The sequence below is a fragment of the Chiloscyllium plagiosum genome, unplaced genomic scaffold (genome assembly GCF_037043375.1).
Source record: "Chiloscyllium plagiosum isolate Xiang-an unplaced genomic scaffold, Cpla_swu_hap1 HiC_scaffold_5, whole genome shotgun sequence".
Taxonomy (NCBI): Eukaryota; Metazoa; Chordata; class Chondrichthyes; order Orectolobiformes; family Hemiscylliidae; genus Chiloscyllium; species Chiloscyllium plagiosum.
In genome coordinates, this window is record NW_028270143.1 from 54,852,714 (window position 1) to 54,875,315 (window position 22,602).

Sequence of the window (22,602 nt, forward strand, 5' to 3'; positions counted from 1 at the left end):
CTAGTATCACTTGCCAAACGCATCTTCCGGATTCTGCACAGTTACTTCTGGTTTTCACTAAAGATTCAACTTGAGCCCTCAACTATTTCTTAACTACATATAGGGATAAAAAGCACAGAATTAGTTTCCACATCCAGATCTACACCGCTGTCACCTTACTCTCCTCCTCCACCATCACTAAAGACCACGTTGTTTATCTGACATAAAATACTGGGCGAACGGAAACTTCATCCAATTACATGCTGGAAAGACTAAAACTATTTTTTGTGTCTCAGCTCCCAATTTCTTTCTCTAGCTACCAAAGTCTACTGGAAACAGCCTGACTCTACATTAGTCTGTTCACAATTTTGTGTCATAATGGCTGCAAGATCAGCTTGCAACCACACACTCATGGACACACACTATTTCATCTCCACAGCATCACTTAACATCACTAGTCTCAGCTCATCTGCTATAGACTTCTTTTGTTACCTTCAGACTCAACTGTTCCAACTTCCCTTGGCTGCCTCCTCCATGTTACTTAGTGTAAATTTCAGGTCACCCAAAGGTCTGCTGCTTTTTGACTCAATAGAGTCCTGATTATCAGCTGTGCATATTAACCTATTATAGAGGGGCATTACAAGGGCAAGGAAGAGATGTTGAATTTGTACAAAGACTTGTTAGACCTCAGGTGGCGGACTGTGAATAGAGAAATCAGATGCCCTGGTGCATCACTATACATTAGTATACAGGCATAGCAAGTGACTAAGGCAAATCGAATGTTGGTGTTTATTCCAAGGGAAATGTATTAGAAATTAAGGGAAGTTTTACTGCAACTGGTACATGGCGTTGGTGACACTGCACCTGGAGTGCCCAATCCAGTTTTGGTCTCTACTTGAACAATATTCAAGGCCTTTAGAATCAGTTCAAAGATGTTTATTCTACTCATTCATGAGATAAATGTCGACTTATCCAATGAAGAAAAATCAAAGACGTTCTTCCTCTTCAGAAGGAAAGGGATGAGGCCAGAAGTGCATGTAACAGATTAAGGGCCACATTGGCCAAAGTGACAACCAAATCTCAGTTGAGGAAAAAAGATCTGAAGCCTAGTATAGAAGGTTATATTGTCCATACAATTATAATGGAGACAGAAACTGGGAGAATGAAATGGTATTCTTAAAGGAAATGAGGTGTGAGGATGTGCAGTCAGTGAGCAGTATTAGTTGATGATCTATCCCAAGAAAGGGAGACAGAGGTATCAAAGGAGGAATAGAAATTGATATGAGAATACATTGAGTTCTGCTATAACACGTTAGTTCAATTCTCATAGTAGGAGCACCATTTAAACTAATGGGGCCAGAATTGCATTATAACCAATACAAGCATTAAAAGTACATGCTTTAGAAATAGTATCCCCAACTCATCAATCTCGTTATAATGAATTCACATTAACAAAACGTGCATTATAGCAGAATGACCTGTAAAAGCAGACCATGCAAAGGCAGGAGAAGTGTGGAAATTGGAACCAAAGTCAATTAATTTTTCTAGTTCAGGGCAAAAATAAGAAGTGGCATTAACACAGCCTTCAATATACAGTACATGAAAATGAAGGGAACAATAGGGCCCAATAGCACTTTAATTGGTTTTATATAATTAAAACTAAGGAGAATACCATGAATTTTGTGCAAACTCACATTATAGAAAAATCACAATTTAGAAACAGTATTTGAAGTGAAGGCGAGGTTACCTGCATTACAGTCAACACATTTTAAAAGTATGAGCTTTAGAAACAGTGTCTTCAATTCTGCTATAATTCCTCATTATAGCAGAAACACCTGTATTCGGAAATTTTGTGCAGAGGGAAAAAGAGATGTTTCAATTAAAGTTCGCTACGAGTTGTAAAGACTCCACAGCAAGACGTGAATGGGAGAGGATAAAAGGTGCAGGCGAAGAGATCTACCTGCAGCGAGACCAGCAGCTGAATGACGTCACTAACTACAACATGATGAAAGTGCATGGAAATCAGCTGATAAGTGACTATCTCTGGTTTTTAAAGTAATAGTAAGGTCTCCAGTTAGTGTTTAGGTCTCCAATTGTTTTCTCATCCCTTTTTTTTTAAAAAAAAGGATAGCTTACATATAAGGTGGATATTAGTGTAAAGAAAATCAACTGCCAGGGTACCATAATTGCATAACCTACAGAAATACAGGAACTAGAATTTCTCCTGCTTTAAATGGTTTTAGAACTGTAGACCTAGCAGTGGGTTTAGAACAAAAACAGTCAAAAAATAATCTTCTCCCAATTTTAAACTTCACTCCCTTGACACTCATTTACTTCATGGGTAATATTGTTAGTGAAAAGGACCTGCAGTCTACAACCCAATGGAAGGTGCATGCATTTTTCATGGCATTGATACTTCCAGAAATCTAACAAGAGGGAAGCAGTAATGTCACTGGATTAGTAATCCAAAAACCCAGTCTAATGGTCTGGGGACGTGGGTTCGAATAACACCATGGCAGAAATTCAAAAGCTTGTCTGACCATGTAATCACCCAAGAAACAAATTTGCGATCCTTATATGGTCTGGCCAAATGCAACCCTAGACCTACAGCATTCTGGTTGATTCTTAACCACACTCAGAGGTCCTATCTATCAAAGTCCCCAGCCAGCAGGCCCATATGCCATGAAAAAAAACGATAATAAAAATCAATAAATATCAATCTGGGAAAACAAAATAAATCAACAGCAACATTCACAGGAGACCATCTTTAATTGCATATCTGTAGTGTTGTAATGTCTTATGGTTATTTTATAACTATAACTCTACTACAACAAAAATGCATCTATATATATCTATAACAGTGATGAAATGTTCCAAAGCACTGCACAGTAATATTATTAAACTAAGCTTGACACTAAGTCACTTCGGGAGGTAAAATTAAATGACCAAAAGCTTACCTCTTCTATCAAGCTTTAAGAAATGCCTCTGTGTGAAAAGAAAGGTAGAGAGCTGAAAAAGTTCAGGGAGGGAATTCCACAGCTTAAAGGCAACTGGAGGCACAGGTACTAATGGCACAGCAATTATAATTAGCAATACACAAGAGGCTAGAATTCAAGGAATACAGATATCTTGGAGGGCTGTGGATTTAGGGAATATTACAGAGATGGAGAGAAGCAAACCTATGGAAAGATTTGAAAATAAGGATGGGATTTAACTTGTCTAAGATCCAATGTAGGATAACAAACACAAGAGGTGATCAGGTTTTGGGACTTGCTGCAAGTCAAGGCATTAAATTTTGCATGTCCTCAAGTATGTAGAGAGCAGAGTGTGTGGGGAGCCAGCCAGGAGTGCACTGGCATACTTGAATCTAGAAGAAACTATGATACAAATAAGGGTTTTAATAGCAGTTGAGTCAAACTTCCAAGGATGCAGAATAGTTTTTTTTTGCCAATCTAGGCAATAAACAACAAATTGCCACTCAGCATGACTATTTGTTGCCTAATATGTTACATTTGTTGAACATTTCCCATATTTCCAAACCTTGGAAGAAAATATTCACTACAGATTTTTATTTGACAATCTAAAGTGGTTTATGGAATTCTGCCCTCCTTTCTCTGACAAATATGGTACATGATTTAAGATATGATGCTCTTCTAAGTAGCTCTTCATGGGATGAATTCTATTTCATACACTTAAGGTTACAATCATGGAGACCAAACGGCAAATGTACTTGTTGAAACAGTGGCAAAAATTAATTTTATAGTGATATAATTTTTTGAAAGCCTTCTCTAGAACGTGGGCTGAAAATGGGTTGCTGGAAAAGCGCAGCAGGTCAGGGCTTCAGGAAGGGCTCATGCCCGAAACGTCGATTCTCCTGCTCCTTAGATGCTGCCTGACCTGCTGCGCTTTTCCAGCAACCCATTTTCAGCTCTGATCTCCAGCATCTGCAGTCCTCACTTTCTTCTCTAGAATGTGGTCTATTTTAGCAATGCAAAACTGAAGCAGCTTAGATTAGTTATTCATCTCATTTAGGCATCTCATATGAGAGAACTGCAGTATTGTCTAAATTTTTTAAAACATTTGTTGGCTCAAAATCCAGGCAGTACCAAACAGCACTGTGGGAGACCTTCACTGCAATGACTCCAGTGGTTCAAGAAGTGGTCTACTTTCTTAATACACTTCAGATGTGGATGTGAAAATAAAAATTGACATTTAGATACATTTTTATTTAAAAGCCAGAAATATTGTATTTTGAATTTCATTAAACAATTATCTTGAGAACTTATTGTTTTATGATACTGAGTTGTGAATCTACTCTCTGGTCTAAGCAATTTCCTTCCATAAGCCCTGTTCTGTTCGGTCCTACCAATTTATTAATGGAACAATACATATATCATGAGGGGGACAAAGGAAGGAATAATCAGAAAAAGGACAGCATTCAAAACAAATGCATAAAGTAGCTTAAATAGAACAATTAAAAATTACTAAACATTACTAAAAATTACGAAATAAGTTACTTTCTACAGAACTTAAAAGAACATATAGTAGATTTTAAACTAGGCTGCTGAGGCTTTAGTCTCAGGACCTTATTACAAAAATAGCATCTCTATTTTTCACTAATTTAAGATACTCACAGAAAGAAAAGTTTCAATGTTCTCATGAATAAAAGAGGCAACATCCTGCCAGTCCAAAATGTCTCCAAGCCAACTATTTTGGCGATGGATAGTGAATTTGTGACCTTTGTGTCTTCCAGAATGAGTTACATTCTAAGGAATGAAATAGAAATAAAATGTAAAAGCAAATAATCAAAATGTGCATTCTAGCGAACTGTTCACTATTTTCATTAACATCAATCACAATAGGTTAGTGGAAAAGATATGTGATATTGATCTCTGAATGAAACCTTCAAAATAGATGAGAGGTTGGTCAAAGGATCATTTGTAATGGGAAAGATGTCCTGTTTGGCAAATGCTTAATGGAGAATCTAGGAGGAGGAAGTGATCACATGAGGCTAAGAGGTACAGGAAGTAGGACAGAGTGGACATTAAGAGATAATGAGACAGAAAATGGGAGATAATGGTAGGGAAAATGAAAGAGCAGAAAAGGGAACATGTTGGATGGGGCACTACAGATAAAGTCCCGTGAAATGTACTGCACTTTTATTTTGTGGCTCATCTACAGAAAAACAAATTCTGTCTGTCAGCTATTTTCACTGGTTTTACATGTTAAGAATATTTATGATTCAATTTAGGAACATTTCTTTCTTTTCAATGCTCACCTTCACAAACCAATTATGATACAACCTGTCCCATAACTCCAGCACTTGTTTCTCGATAACTGCTGTATTGTTCATCTTGTCTCCCAAGATCTTATGAAGCTGAACATTCAAAAATGATAAACAATTGAATAAAAAGTTAAATATGAAGTAAAACTTAGTATTAAGTACTTTTAAATACATATTCTTAGAAAACATTCCCAGGAACTTTGGTGGTGATCAGAGGGTGACGACATCATGAATAGGAAGCAAATCAAAAATATATTCAAAAGTTTCAGAAGGTTTGTTAAGAGGAGCAAGAATCTCTTTTGAATTACCTCCAATGCCAGGACATTCTTTCTGAAATGTGGGATCAAAACTGTATGCAATGTTTCAGGTGCAGCCTCACCAGGACTTCCTTATTTTTAAACTCAACCTCCAGCAACAACGGTCAAAATTCCATTTGCAATGTTAATTACTCACTGCACCCCCGTGCAAACATTTTATATCTCTTGCATGAGAACATCCAGAGCCCTCTGTGCTACATACTTTTTTTTTGTTTTATGACTTTCTCCATTTAAATAATAGTCTGCCTTCTGATACTTCCTGCCAAAGTTCATGACCACACTTTGCTACATTAAACTTCTTCAGCCAAGCTTTCCACTCATTCATCCTATCTATGCTACCTGTATAACCTCATCACAACATTCCCCACCTACTTCTGTACCATCAAACTTGGATACATCACACTTTGTCCCCTCCTAAGTCACTAATATAGTAAATAATACAGGGCCTAGGAGTGATCATTGTGGCACTCCACCAGTTGAAAAAGATCCATTAATCTGACAATTGTCCTTTGTGTTAACCAATCCTCAAACCATTCTAGCATTTTACCCTTATACTGTGAGCTCCTGTCTTGTGCAATAACCTTTTACATGACACCATACTGAATGCCTCCTGGAAATCCAAATGCTCAACATCTAACAGATCCACTTTAACTCTTTATTATCCTCAAAAAAACCTCTAGAAAAGTTGGTAAAAATGATTTTCCCTTTCACAAAATCACGTCGACACTGTCTGATTGCATTAAATGTCCTGCTATTTCTTCCTTCATAATGGGCTTGAGCATTTTCTCCATGAAGAAGTTAGAGTAACTGGCCTATTGTTTCCTGCTTTCTGACTCCCTCTCTTCTTGGGCAGTTGGCATAATGTTAGCATTTTTCCAATCTTCTCGAACACTCCCAGAATTCAGTGAGTTCTCACATATTTTGACTGGCGTTATCCTATGTAATGCTCATACAAGATGTAAGTGATTCAAACAATGATGGAGGCAGGGAGGATAACAACCTTAGATTACAGGAGGATATAGATGGGCTGGTCAGGTGGGCCGATCAGTGGCAAATGGATATTCAATATGGATAAGTGAAAGGTGATACATTTGGACAGGACAAACATGGCAAAGGATTACATGAACAGTGGAACCCTGGGGATAAAAGGATGTTTGACAATTGGTCCCTTAAGGTAGCATATCAGATAGCTGAAGTGGTTCAGGCAGCAGATGGGATACTTAACTTTATTAGCTGAGACATATAAAGTCTAAGAGCAGGTAGGTTATGCTTTATCTGTAGAAAACATTGGTTAAGCCACAGCTACAGCACTGTGCATAGTTCTGGAACAAATATTACAGGAGGGAAGAGATTGCACTCGAAAGAGCACAGAGGAGATTTACCAGTATGTTGGCTGGGCCGGTGCATTTTAGTTATGGAGAGATTGGACAGATGCTGCTTGTGTTCCTGGAGCAGAGGAGACTAAGGCGGACATGATTGAGATATATAAAATTTGGGGGGGGGGGGGGCATAGATAGAATGGTCAGGAAGAGACTTTGCCTCTTGATGAGAGGATCATTGCCCAGTGGCATTGATTTAAGCTAAGGGGCAGACAGTTTAGAGGGAATAAGAGAAAAAAATAAATTCATCCAGAGGGTGATGGGAATCTGGAACTGACTGCCTGAATGGGTCACAGAGGCAGAAATCCATATAACATTCAAGAAGAATTTAGATATGCACTTTTGAGTCAAGTGCTAGAAAATGGGATTAGAATCGTATTATGGACCAGACCACTCCAAACTTCCTCAAAATATATTGAGATAGCCTGACCCCAACTTCATATTTTTAAAGGCAAGTGTGAGGCGGTGTGTTCTGGATGCAATTTGATTGGTCAAATAGGCTTGAAGTAAAACACACTTTAGCCTTATACTATAGTTAAAATACAAACAAAAGAAACAATTAACTTTAACGGAAAACTTAACAGAATAATAAACTTCCCAGTTTCCCTGAATGCCAATACCTCCAACCCGTGTCTTCTCTGACATCGGCAGGACTAAGGAGCCAGGAGCTCTAGGTTTCCATGAGTGTTTTGGAGCATCTGCTGATTTAAACAGTGCAGTCCAGTGTAAATGCTGGAGTAAATGGCAGTGCAATCAGCTCAGTGGAATCCATTCACATGAATCACAACTGCCGAAGTTACAGTAAACCTTCAGCATTCACCACTATTAGGGACAAGACCTAGGCCATTTTGAAATGGTGCTGTGAGCCATTTCACTCACCTTTTCTTTCATTTCTTTTTTGGGGAAATTTGGAAGTGTTGAGAACAGAATGGTGTTGCAGAATGAGGCATGGAGAAAGTAGAAATTGCTCCAATACAAATCAATGAGGTCTATAGTACTATTTGTGAGATTAAGTGCCACATTTTACTTCACACCAGATGAATCCTAATTGCAATTCTGCTTTTGAACCGTTCACTAGCCTCTTTTATGCCAACTGAACAAAATTAAATGTTCATGATGAGACTTAAGGTTAATACTGTCCTCAAATTAAACTGTATCAAATATTAAATGTTGAAATTCTAGCCTTTACCTTGTGGGTTATCCACTCTCTTCCATACTGGTACACATTGTTAGCAGCAGAATTTAATGCTTTCTGGATGACCTGTGCCTCAGGAAGCCAGCTGAAACAAATTAAGGCAGTTAAACAGTGAGATGATAGTTGGAGCAGAGATGAAGGAAAAGGAAAAATCACACTTCATTCAGAACCACAAAAATTTAAGTTGCACTCACAGGGTAAGGCGATTGTTCACTCTCAAATTTTGTACCCTGAAACCCATTCTTGTGGGGTTGCAATTTAAGAGCTAACATTTAAAATTGCTTTAAATTGACTTTAAATTTAAATTGTTACATGAATTTTCTTACTTTAGTTATGGAATATGCTCTAAAAGATCCAGCTTTCTTTTTAAAAAAAAATCTATTATTTATTCTCTTCCTCCTGAACTTTCTACATAAAGATATACACACAGAATATGGAATCAAATTCTTTAATGCAATATTGGATTCTTTAGAACAATGTTCCACACAGCAAATAGTCCTAACCTCATATCCTACCAGTCCCTTTCCTTACACAAACTATTCAATTGATCTTAAATGTTTACCTCTTACTTCAAACATAAATTTTATAGCTCAATTCTGTATTAACAAATTTATCCTACTCTCTATCCCAACTTTGATTTTAATTTGGTATGGATGGACTGTTTTTCTCAATTCCTGTGCTACTGAAAGTAAGCTTCTATTAATCCTGTCATATCCATCAATATTATATTGTGCTACATTTTATTACACAGTTCCAACAAAAATACCATTTTTCTTATTTCTTCCTTCCTATATTTTCTTATATTATTCTAAAAATCAAAAATTTACCCTTTCTGAAGGTGTAAAATATTTCCTATCACAAACAGCACAATATTGGAAAATAACAAAGATATAGTAAACCTTCATAAAATATTGGTGTTATGGACCAGGCCAGCTCCCTTTTCTTCTTCTCCTCCTCCTTCCCCCCACCCCCCCCCCCCCCACAAATTAACATTTCAAGAAAGTAACCTGGGCCCCTACTTTGCTCGTTGTTTTAAGCAGGTGTAAGTGCATATTCTAGGAGTGATGCAGCTGGCCCAACCACTTAGTTTTAAACAAAACAGAACTTATTTGCAAGATTACCAAATGAAACACAAACAAAAGAGAACAGAATACCGAATAACTTTACTTATTCCAAAACTCAATAGATTATCCCAACTTAATGATTAGATTAGATTCCCTACAGTGTGGAAACAGGCCCTATGGCCCAACATGTACACACTGACCCACCGAACAGTAACTCACCCTGATCCACCGAAGAGTCCCCGACACTATATTTACCCCTGACTAACGCACCTAACACTATGGGCAATTTAGCATGGCCAATTCACATGACCTGCACATCTTTGGATTGTGGGAGGAAACCGGAGCACCCATAGGAAACCATGCTGACGTGGGGAGAACGTGTAAACTCCACACAGACAGTCACTCAAGGCAGGAATTGAACCCGGATCCCTGGTACTGTGAGGCAGCAGTACTAACCACTGAGCCATCGTGGTGCCCTATTGATACTGTTCCAAATACTTGCAACAGTCCCCATAAACACCCCTTGTCAAAAACGAAAAAAAAATCAAACACAACGTCTTACAGAAGAGAGGTGTTGGTGGTGGGGGAAATCAGCATGGACCTGGTTCTTCGGGTCTATTAGCTTCACAGTGACTAGCAGCCCTGAACAGCCAGACTGCTGGAAACCAAGGAAAGGTGAGCTGGGAGAACTGGCCACACCCTTTTTCACTGTACAAATGTTTCTTAAAACTTGAAAGCCTTTTGTCTGACGCAGTATCTGTTAGCGAAAATCAAACTGGCCCTAAAATCTTTCAAACCTAGACTTTTCGGAATTGCTGCTTTTCCAACCTCTCTGGAAAAAAAACCAAGGAAACCATAACCTTGTTAAAGGAGCAGCATCATCACACCTCCCCACTTTAAAAAAAATCCATCAATATTCAAAGATGGCTTCATTTTAAAATCCTCTTATTCTTAAATTGTTAGTACACCTCAACACATACACATTACAATGTCTACAATCATGCAAACATGCACCACCATATTTCTGTCTCGGTCTGTTTTATTCTTGCCACCAAATGCCTCTGTTTCTCATTCAAGTCTCGACCATGTGTCTGCAATCACGCTGTCTCGTCCTGACACACACCAATTTTCAAATTGAATGGCTATAACAAGAGGCTCCATTTAATTGGTTTGGCATTTTTGTCTTTAAATTTCTCCACAAACTTCAATGGGTTATGATCAGTGTATATAATTGAGATACATTACTGGTAACAAACATTGAAATGTTGTTGCGTCAACATCAAGCTCAAAATCTCCTTCTTAACTGTCCAATATTTCTGGTGATCAATGAGCAATTTCTTGGAGATCTGATAGATCTTTCTATGTTCTCATTATCTTCCTGCAAGACACAGCTCCAACACCCACATCACTTGCATTGATTACCATCTTGAATGGCTTTGCATAATTAGGTGTGGCTAATACTAGGGCAGTGGTTAATACAGCTTTCAGGCTGTCAAATGCCTTCTGACAGTCCGCTGTCCAATGAAATTTCTTGCCTTTCTTTAGCAATTCAGTGACAGGAGTAGCCATACTAAAAAAATTTGGAATGAATTTTCGATAAAATCCACTCAATCCCAGCTATCGTAGTACTGCTCTTTTTGTCAATGGTATGGGAATCTCCCCAATTACCTTTGTTTTTGCAATCTGTGGAGCCACTCGTCTATGTCCAACTACATGGCCCAGGAAGGTGACTTGGGCTTTGGCAAATTCACTTTTCGTCAGATTTATCACCAAGCCTGTCTCTTGAAGTTGATTGAAATATTCTAATAAATTTTGCAAATGTTCCTTCCCTGTGAGACTAAAAATCATCAGGTCATCTATATATACAACACAATTGAGTAATCCAGCAATGACCTTATTGATTAGTCTCTGAAACATGGCTGGTGCATTTTTCATACCAAACAGCATGACTTTAAACTGATACAGTTCATTTGGTGTTACAAAAGCCGAACTTTTCTTTGCTCTTTCGGACAAAGACACCTGCAGTATCCTCTGAGCAAGTCCAACTTAGAAATAAGTTGCTTGTCCCACCTTTCCAACAGAGTCTTTCAAACGCGGAATCAGATATGCATTAAACTTTGTAACTGCACTGACTTTGCGATGGTCCACACATAACCATTAGGTACCATCTGGTTTTGGCACCATTACTATGGGTGAGCTCCAGTTGCTGTAATTCACTTCAATTGTGTCATCTTGGAGCAAGAGTTTAATCTCCTTTTGAACCTGTGCCAACTTTAGAGGGTTATGCCTATAAGCATGTTGCTTAATCAGAACAGCATCTCCTATATCTACATTATGCATAGTTAGGCTTGTATTCCCTAGCTTAGTTCAACGCATCTCCCCTTGTGACAGTAATAACTCTTTCAAGTCATTTTGATTTTCCTCTGGAAGGTAACTCAATTTATCAGAGTTTTTGACAACTTCATTGTCCAATTCAGAACCCTCTGAACCTGGTTCTTCCCTCTGTGTTGTAACCAATGACACTCTCCACCGGCTTTCCTTCCCTGTCAAAGTACTTCTTGAGCATATTCACATGACACACTCAGATTTCCTCCTGTCTTAAGTCCTTATCAAATAGTTCACCTCACTCAATTTCCTTTTAACTTGATAAGCTACACTCAACTCTACTTTTAAAGGTTCATCTATCACTGGAAGTTACACCTTATCTCTGATAGCAAAATTGCAAGTTTTTGATTTCTTGTCTGCTTCCTGTTTCAATGTATGCTGTCGCGCCAACTCTCCTGCTCCCTGCGACTCCGGATGGTACGCAGTAGATTTGAACTGTTTTGTTCCTAAGATGTCCATGACTTCCTTGAATAATTTTGATGTGAAGTTGACCCTTGATCTGATTATATCTCTGTGGCCAGCCCATATCTAGTGAAAAATTTGAATAATTCCTCTACAATCATTTCAGGGGTAATACTGTATAATGGAATTGCCTCTGGAAATCTAGTGGACACATCCATTATTGTTAACAAATACTGATTCCCACGTTTGTTTAGGCAGATGTCCTGTGCAATTGGTTCAGACTCTTGCAAAAGGTTCCTCAAATGCAGAAATAGGTATTAAAAGGTGTGAGATTTCTTACTGCCTGTTTTTTACCAATTACCTGACATGTATGACATGTCTGGCAAAATTCAACTACATCCTTGTGCAGTCCAAGCCAGTAAAAGTTTTTTTTGTATTTTAGTGTTTTTCCCACTCCTAAGTAACCCTCTGTGGTTGCTCATGCGCCATTTGCAATACCTCCTATCTATAAACCCAGTGGCAATACAACTTGATGAACTTCTGCCTATTTCTCATTTGCCTGATTATGTGATGGTCTCCATTTCCTCATTAAGACAGTTAAAAAAATATATAATAGCATTCAGGGATACATTCAGATTCTTTTTGATACAATTTTGACACAATTGCTTCAATTTCTATCTTTCTGCTGTAACTATGTTAATTTATCTGAGCTAAAACGTCTTCTTTGTCATCTATCTGCTTCTGGTTTGTCAACCATCTGATCAAATATGGTCACTGCTAATTGCACTTCAACCTTCTTACCTATATTCTTTGATCTCTTCTGTTTGAACTGGCGACTTTGTGACCTTGTTACGACAGTCAGGAAAAATCCCAGAATACGTATCCTGTAATAGTTCAGTTGCCCAAGTTTCCACTGGCTTTTCAACCACAGTAGGCAGCACTCCTTCCTGTGAACCAGCTATACTGTTAGCAAGGTCAAATTGTATTTCTGGAGCTGAGAGTTTGTCCACTACTTGCCCACCCTTCACTGGACATTCTAACATTATTTTTTTACATAACTGAGTATTTCTTGTCTCACAATGAGTTCAAATTACTAGCACATTTTCTGACAACAGCTCTTCAGAGACACATATCTCCCCATCTTTTAACATCAAAGATTGAGAGGATACTATTGTATCTCTTAATATTGTAACCTCTTTACTTGCTGCTCATGGCCTATGCAAGTAAATTTTACCTTTGCAAGTATATGGCACTTCCTCCTTAATCAAGCTCCAACCAGTTTTGGTGCAGTTTTCTAGCTTCCACTATACTTTCCATTACCACTCCAACAGAAGTCACTGGCTTATCCCGTTTTCCTACATCTGGATTCCCAGTGCTTTTCCTAACCCACCAACACTGATTTCATGTGGCCTACTTTATTGCAGTGAAAACACTAGACCTTGTTAACTTCTCTTTCCCCTTCAAGGGTTGTTTTTTTACCCTGTGGCAAGTTATCCTTGTGATCTTCACAGAAATCTACTTTTTCCTTGCCACGTGAGAATTTCTCTTTTCCCCAATTTGTATCCCTCATGGATTGAAATTGATTTTGGAAGCCAAACTTTTATTTGCATATTGTGATCACTCTGTTTAAGGCTGTACCAACATCATTGATTGCGTTGAACAGAATTAGTCCAAGTGTTCCATGAGATGCGACAAATTATTTCCAATCACACCAAAGGACTGCATTTCAATTTATATTCCCTCTAATAAATTTTGTTTTCAGTTACCATCCTGTTCCTGCCTCCATACTCCATCATCTAAGGTCATAATCTAAGTAGTAACTTCCCAAGATTCATGAGAACTGAATTGATGCAGCAAGAAATGTCCAATCCATTATGGTAGTTCTCAAAAAGAATTAGTAATTCAGTTCACTCTCTAGCTATTCCTCTACCTTGCTGAAAACTTCAACTATTTGGTTTTCAAGCAGATTTTCAGTTCTCTTTTGAAAATTAGCACTAAACCATATCTGCTGAGGAATTCCCAATTCTGACTTTTATGCTCATTGTTTGAAATCTTCCCACTCTAGGCACTGATTTCTCTACCACAGTCGATGTCTATGTACGCTACCTTTTAATAATTTTAAATACTTGGATTAATTCCAGAGGCTATTCTGTGATAGATGAAGATTTAAGACTTCCTTACTTTCACACTCCATACCTTGACATATCAAGCTAAGGATCCATACTAATTTTTGAATCGTGTCTGTGCACCCACATTAAAATTATACAATTTAGTTTACACTCACTTTAATCACTTAATCTTCCAAACTATATCTCTACACCTACTGTAGACCCCTGCTGACTAATTCTATTGCCCACTCAATAAGTTTGATGAGATTTATCATAATCATGCCTTATAAATTCCATGCCAGCTAGGTTAACTATTTTATCCTTTGTCTAGATATGTGACAATATCATCCCTTACTAGTGGCATTATAATTTTTTGTCACATATGATAAGCTGACTTATCTGTAACTGCAGAGATCAGGTATTTTCACTATAGTGACTACTCAACAGCACCTTTCAGTGACCTCTAACATTTCGAAGGACAAAACAAGGAGATGAGCATCTCCATTATATCACTGTTCTTTCACTTTTTTCAGGTCAACATCCTGGAACACCCTCCTGAATTTTACTGTGGGTATATTTTCACCACAAGGAGTAAAGTAATTCAAGGCAGCAACTCACTAGCACCTTTGTCAATGTAATTAGGCAATAAGTCTCAACCTTACCAGTGATATAAATGCAAACAATGAATAAAAGACATGCTCTTTCTCACCCTTCATCATGAGCTCCAAAGCATAAATTTTATAATTTCTAGGAGCACGACAACCTTTTCACTGATTCCTCAGAAACTCAAACAATCAATTAGCTTCTGGCACTTTACTTTCCTTTAACTCAATTAACTTAACCAACATTTTGCTTTTAGCAAAAATGATAAAGCTGAAATGTTATCAATTGTTGTGTTAAGCAGATTCAATGGGAAGGAAGAAAAATTCAGGATAGAGAGAAAAGATAAAACAAATATCTTTAGTCTTGCAGCTTACTTTGCCCACTCAGGATGGTTAGCAACAGTCTCATTAATCAGGCTACTAGTGACTTTGATCATGTGCACACTTTCCTCATGGACCTGCAAACATAATGCACATTTCAGAACCACTGAAGTGGAAGCAGAAACAAATGTTTAATTCAAGTGTTTTTAACAAAGTAATTTCTTTTCAGAATTGATCAATTTTTTTTCTTGATTTAATACCATAAAGAGCAAAAATTTTGGATGAAGACACAAGCATCTGTTGAACAAGATGACTCATACAAGTCACACAGTCGGCACTTTGTGCTTTGCTTTATAATGGGGTGATATGCAAGATCCCTGTCATACCCTTTATAATTCTGGTCCCACTCTGTCACTGTTTTTTTTATAAAAACGTTCAAAGTAGTTCCACAACGCACATCAGTAAAGAGGCATTGAGCATTCAACAACAACTTGCATTTGGGAAAGAGTAAGGACTACAGATGCTGGAGATCAGAGTCCAAAAGTGTGGCGCTGGAAAAGCACGGCCAGTCAGGCAGCACCCGAGGAGAGTTGACGTTTTAAGCATAAGCTCTTCATCAGGAATGTGGTGGGGCCTAAGGGGGCTGAGAGATAAATAGGAGGGGGCGTGGGGTGGGGAGTAGAAAGGTAGCAAGGAATGTTATAGGTAGATGAAGATGGGGGGGTGATGGCGATAGGTTGGAGTGGAGGGTGGGGCAGATAGGTGGAAAGGAAGATGGACGGGTAGAACAGTTCAAGAGGGCAGTTGTAGGGTTGGATCTGCAATAAGGTGGGGGAAGGCAGATGAGGAAACTGGTGAAATCAACATTAATCCCGTGTGGTTGCAGAGTCCCAAATCAGAAGATGAGGCATGCTTCCTCCAGGCATTAGGTGGCTTGGTTTTGGTAGTGGGGGCATGTCCTTGGCTGAACTGGTCCTCACCCTCAACAATTTCTCTTTCAAATCCCCTCATTTCCTTCAGACCAAAAGGGGTAGCCATGCACACCCGCAAGGGCCCCAGCTATGCCTGCCTATTCGTTGGGCATGTGGAAGAGTCCATCTTCCACAGTTACACGGGCACCTTTCTCCACCTTTTCCTCCGCTACATCGATGACTGCATCGGCGCCACCTCATGTTTGCATTAGGAGGTTGAACAGTTCATCAACTTCACTAACACCTTCCACTCTGACCTCAAGTTCACCTGGGATATGTCAGACACCTCCCTCCCCTTCCTGGACCTCTCCACCTCCACTTCAGCCAACCAACCCAACATGGACATCCACTACAAATCCACCAACTCCCACAGCTACCTGGACTACACCACCTCCCACACCCTCTCCTGTAAAACCACCATCCCTTACTCCAAATTCCTCCGCCTCCACTGCATCTGCTCCCAGGAGGACCAATTCCAATCCAGAACATCCCAGATTGCCTCCTACTTTAAGGACTGCAATCTCTCCTCCCACGTGGTCAACAATACCCTTCAACATATCTTCTCCACCTCCCCCACCCCTCCAACCGTGACAAGGTCAGAACCCCCACGCCACCAACCTCCAAATATAACGCATTATCCTCTGCCATTTCTGCCACCTACCGTCTGACCCCACCACCAGAGATATTCCCCTCCCCACCCCTTTCACATTGCACAGAGACCATTCCTGCCATGACTCCCTCATTAGGTCCTTCCTCCACCAACCCCATCCCCCCAAAATCCTCCACTGCCAGCACCTTCCCTTACCACCGCAAGAGGTGTGAACCTGCTTCCACACCTTCCCCCTGACTTCTATTCAAGGCCCCAAAAGATCCTTTCACATCCAGCAGAGATTCTCCTGCACCTCCAAACAGCTCATCTACTCTGCCTGTTACTCTCGATGTGGTGTCCTCTGCATTGGGGAGACAGGATGCCAACTTGCGGAACGCTTCAGAGAACATCCCCATCATCCTGCGGCCGAACATTTGAACTCAATTTCACTAGTTTCCTCATCTCCCCATCCCAACTTCATCTATCCTAGCTATCTTCCCTCCAATCCCACACCCCTCCCATTTATCTCTTAGCCTCCTTGCCCCACCCTCCCCCACATTCCTGATGATTCTTGTCGACTCTCCTGCTCCTTGGATGCTGCCTGACCGGCTGTGCTTTTCCAGAACAACTTGTATTTAGCAGACCAAAATTGGCGTGACATGCTGTGTAGTAACAAGACAAAATTTCACACCAAGCCAATGCAAGGGAATATTAGGATAGGTTATTAACAGTTAGTCAAACATGTGCACATTAAGAAACATTCCAAGAGGAGGAAAAGGGAATGAGATCATTTAGGGATGAAATTCCAGCAATTAAAGTCTAAACAATTGATGGTATGGTTGAACAAAGAAGGAATAAAGAAATTTGGGATGTACAAGAGGTCAACTCTGGAGGAACATACAACAATCAGAAGGATTTGATTGGAGTTTTCAATGATTGGGAGGGCCAGGGTCTTTCACAAATTAAGATGACATGTACTTGAAAGTTGAAATCCTGGAAGTCTCACTTGAAGAGTCTGAAAATTATTTCTGGGACTTTATCTCTGAGCATTTCAACATTTATTGTGTTTATACAGTCAAGTTTTACTTCTCATTTTAATCAGAGCAGTTCACCGAGGCAGAGTGTATAAGCTGTATATAGCCACTGAACTGACAAAGGATACATAATTACTACATGGCTTAAGAACAATAATTTTTTTTTAAATGGCCTTTTATTCATCCTCATTAAAAGATTAAGTTAACTCCATTTCCCCAACCTACTGAGGACTTTGGGTTAGGATGCACCCTTCATACCCATCCGATTCCTACCATTTTGCATTTGCTTATGTAATGGCACTCATTATTGGCAGTACATCAAATGCATAATACATAACTCAGAGAATGCAGGTTTGGCAGCATTCATTAACCCACAAAAGACTATTTCTAATTTCCATTTAGAAGATCTGAACATCTCCAATTTGATATCAAACCAGTCCCAGCATATATGATTATGCTAATTCACTAACATTAGGAAACAGATGGAATAAAGGCACAGGAGCAGAATAAAATTTTAAAATAACCGATTTTACGCCAAATAAATTCTCACATAATTTAATGCTCGTCCAACCAAAGATTGTTACGTAATTACAGGAAGTTTTACATTGTAGATTATAAAAAATTGGATTTTCAATTAAGAGAATGAGATAGGTATTAGAATGTGACCTAGTGAACAAGCTCTCCTTGTCAAGTTCTGAGGAAGGATCATTGGACCTGAAACATTAGCTCGGATTTCTCTCCACAGATGCCACCAGACTTGAGCTTTCCCAGCAATTTTTGTTTTAGTTTCTGATTTCCAGCATCTGCAGTTCTTTGTTTTTAATCGGTCAATACTGCTTTTAAATAGCTCACCTTAGATCAGAGAAGATACACAATGTAGGTAAGATAGTCAGTGTGAACTAAAACAAAATTATATTAAAGAAACATGGAAGTAAAAAAATAAATTCAGCATACTCTGTATCAACAGAATATGCAATCTTTCCAATCATTCGTTTGCAAACTGTACCTTTGCAGTAAGTAAAAGAGCCAGCAGTAACGTTCCCATAACCAGTAAAAAGATGATAAAAATGCTGATCAATTTATCCAGTGATTTCTCCAGACAAAAAATAATCTGCAGAATACAAGCAAAACATTGATCTCTTGGATGAAGAATGTACCATTTCAAAGATAGAATTTAAAATATCTATTAACAGCAGGAAGAAACTTGTGCTACAGGAACACGAGACTATGAAGGGACTTGATAGGGTGAATGCTGATAGTCAATGTTTTTCCTTTTAGGAGAGATTGCTTTTGAACTCCACACTCGTTCCACAGTTTCTCATTTCAAACAGAGGGAGGATTTTTGTTTCCTCTCAAAAGGATCATTACTCTATGGAATTCTCTTTCCCAGCAATGAGTGGATGCAAGATCATTGAACATTTTTGATAATAAGATAGAGTAATTCTCTTAGATTCTGGACTTAATGTAAACAGGAAAGTGGAGGCCACAATTAAATCAGCAATGACTTTATCAAATGGCAAATCAGACTCAAAAGTCCAAATGACTTACTCCTACTCCTAATTCATATAAATGTGCATATCTGTCAGTTAATCAGGCAAGAACACCTATTAAAATATTTCAAACAAAGACCATTATGATCAGGTATTCCATCTTGGCTTTGATAAATGTCCAATAAAATCAGAGTAATAGCATATAACAGTCGTCTCAAACTGGTTTGTGGTTCTTTGGCATTTGCCTTAATGCAGTTTCACTGTAATCAATCTTGAAATGAAATATAATTAATAAAAACAAAAATTGTTGTGCAAATATTAAAGTAGATTTCTTTATGGCACACCAACATACTTTTTAATCACACTTGATTTTTGAAATGAAAGAAAATTTCCATTTTATTTTTGTATTCAATTTCATCTGTACTCCCAGAAGACATGCATTGAAGCTCATAGCTGTCCATAGGTAATTTTAACAAACAGCCTCAATTTGTCTACTTTTCAGAAACGTTAACCAATGATAAATTTCAGCAATGTATCAAATTGGACACAAGAAATATTCAGTCGTAATTAGGTATAGCACGTTAGTTTTGACAAAGGTTAAACATCTGAAACGAAAACCCCATTTTCTCTGATTTACTTCTTAAGCATTTCCAGCATTTGTTATTGTTCTTTGTTTGTCTACACAAATAAACTGCAGTGATTCAAAAATGTGGCACATCACCACCGTCTCGTGTGCAATAAATGCTGACCCAGTCAGTGATGGTCACAACTGGAAATTAAATAAAGAAAAATTTGGATAGACTGAGTGAGTGGGAATAAAAATCTGGCAGGTGGAATATAATGTGGGAAATTGTAAAGTTATTTACTTTGGCAGGAAGAATTAAAAAAAAGCAGAGTATTACTCAAATGGAGAATGGCTGGAATTCTGAGCTGCAGAACCATCTAGGTGTGCATGAGTCACAAAAAGATAGTATTTAGATGTAACTCATAATCAAGACACATGATGGAATGTTATCCTTTACGATGAGAGGAAGTGAACACTAAAGTAAGGATATTATGCTTCAATTATACAGGGCATTGGAGAGACCATTTCTTGAATATTGTATATAGTTTTGGCCTTTTGTCTTGCTTAAATGTTAATGTGTTGAAGGTGATTTGGAGTGATTTACTAGATTGATATCTGGAATGGCTGGGCTCTCTTAACAGTCTAGGTTGGACATGCTGAGATTGGAATAAGAAAGAGTGAGAGGTGACTTGATTGAAATATAAAAGATCTTGAATTGTCTTCACAAATTGGATGTGAAAAGGATATTTCTCCTTGCCAGTCAGTCCCGACTAAGGAGCACTTTTAAAATTAGAAACGTTTTAACAAGAAAAATGTTTTCTGAGGGTTGTTTAACTTTGAAATTTTCTGTCTCAGAAGATGGCATAAGCAGGGTTATTGATATTTGTAAGGCAGAATTATTTTTAAATGAAACTGAATCAAATGTCATTTGGAGTTGATGGGGATGTGGAATTCAATACGCAAGCAGACCAGCCATGATCTTATTGAACAGTAACACTGGCTTGAGCCAAATTACCAACCTCTGCTCCTTTCATGTTCATAAATGCACTTCAGCTCAGGAACCGAAATCTCTGGCCAGGAACACACTGTAACTCAAGTTAAAATGACAGTGGAACCATTCTTGTGTTTGCCCTGATGGGCTTCAACAACTTTCCTCTCTTTTCAACTATATCAATTTCTGCATTAACAAGCAACTGCTACATTAACTGCTTTTACAGTCTATCCTTCTTTCCTGTCTTCAACAGAGATGTTAAATGGGTTAACTTTCCTTCCAAGCAGAACATGGATAACTAAGAATTGTAAACAATGATCTGTGCCTCTGTTGTGTCCTGACCTCTTTCGAAATGTTAACGTGCAGCTATCAAGAACATCATTAATTAAAATTATGTTATGCTTCTGCTCATCATAACAAAATAAGGCATTGTCAAATAAAACTGAAACCTCATGCTTCATCATTGATGAAAATGCATTGTTAGGCATGCAACTTGACAATCAAGAAAATTAGCATTTTGGTTAATAGTCCACAATGCATTTATATTTACATGTAACAAGCTTTTAGTTTCTCTTACTCTTAACACTGAATTTCACGAAACAGCTACAATACTGTGCCTGCATTATGAACAAAAATGTTTGCCTCAAATTATCTATTGCCAAATGCATCAAATTAAATTAAGTTAGATTTCTTTTTTTAAAACAGCCATAGTCACTAGCACCCCATGCCCTCTGGATTCTCTTCTTTAGAATTTGTAATTGATCTCTATCGGGCTTGCTCAATGGCCAGTTAAGAGGTACACTGTTTACACTTCCTTCAAAGGCAATTTTGGAACTCAAAAACAGTATGGTTCTAGGCATAACAACTTGTATGCATAATGTGCTACTACAGAGTGCAGGGGACAGGAACAGGAGCAGACCATTCAACTCTAAAAGTCTGTTCTGCAATTCATGGACCACAAATGACTTGTACCTCAGTTCAGTATAATCACTTTTGCTTCATATTTCTATCTTGTACCCTCCATATCTTTATGAACACAATATAATATTGCTAAATTACTTTTAATTCATGCAACAAAGTTTTCAGAATATACCCATCAATAAAGTAAACTTTTCATAACTGATAATGATTGCTTTATAAAAATAATTCATGATGTTAAAAGGAGAATTTTCTGGGCAGATTTAAAAGGACCTCAAACGTAAAATGGTATCCTGCTCAGTTTGGTTGCATGTTTGCAACTTCTACCCATCTGCTTCCCTTCTTAACTTTCCAAATAGAAAGAAACACATTTGAAAAACACAGAAAAATTACTGCCTCAGCCTCCACATCTAAAAAAGATTAATTTAACAAGTTAAAGAATGAGGAAAATCAGGAGAACCTAAAAATAAAGTACAAAAAAATACTTCTCCAGCTAGTGAAGGAAATAACAGTTCACTATTTGAATTGCTGTTAACTCCATTCAAACTTTTAAAAGTGTATGATTGTAAACAATTGATTTAGTTCTTGTGAAGAGATGTCAAGATAAAAAGCATCACTATCCATTGAAACCATATTTTACTATTAATGGCATGATCGTTAATTCCATTCAACGTACGCAATATTAAATAAAATTCTTCTTTGGTATTTCATAATAAATATCAAATCATAAACAAACAACAGTTTTAATTGATTCTCAAATAGCACAAGTTTCTTCATGTCCATCCACAGTCTCAGCACCACATAAATAAAACAACCCAAAACTGTTTTGGGCTGCTAGAATGCAAAGAATAACTAACAGTCCAAAAAGGCAGCAAAATTCATGCAATTTAGCAATGCAAGCAGAAAGCAAAATCAAAATTGACATAAGCTGTAGAAGATCAAAATTATTGACCCAATTTGCTGAGCAAAACAACTGTTATTTCTTTGCAACTAAATTACTAACTCAGG

At 38.1% G+C, this 22,602-nt stretch overlaps 1 protein-coding gene across 3 annotated transcripts in view; it reads right to left on the reverse strand.

Moving 5' to 3' along the window:
• Positions 1 to 22,602, reverse strand: part of tmem245 (transmembrane protein 245) — a 120,326-nt gene that overhangs the window by 54,587 nt on the left and 43,137 nt on the right. For all 3 annotated transcript variants that reach the window (XM_043690057.2, XM_087987175.1, XM_043690056.2), the window contains 5 exons: positions 18,637 to 18,741; positions 15,091 to 15,173; positions 8,149 to 8,239; positions 5,258 to 5,356; positions 4,614 to 4,745 (listed from right to left, as the gene is read on the reverse strand). In XM_043690057.2, coding sequence (XP_043545992.2) covers positions 4,614 to 4,745; positions 5,258 to 5,356; positions 8,149 to 8,239; positions 15,091 to 15,173; positions 18,637 to 18,741 — 510 coding nt within the window. The remainder of the gene's footprint in view (positions 1 to 4,613; positions 4,746 to 5,257; positions 5,357 to 8,148; positions 8,240 to 15,090; positions 15,174 to 18,636; positions 18,742 to 22,602) is intronic.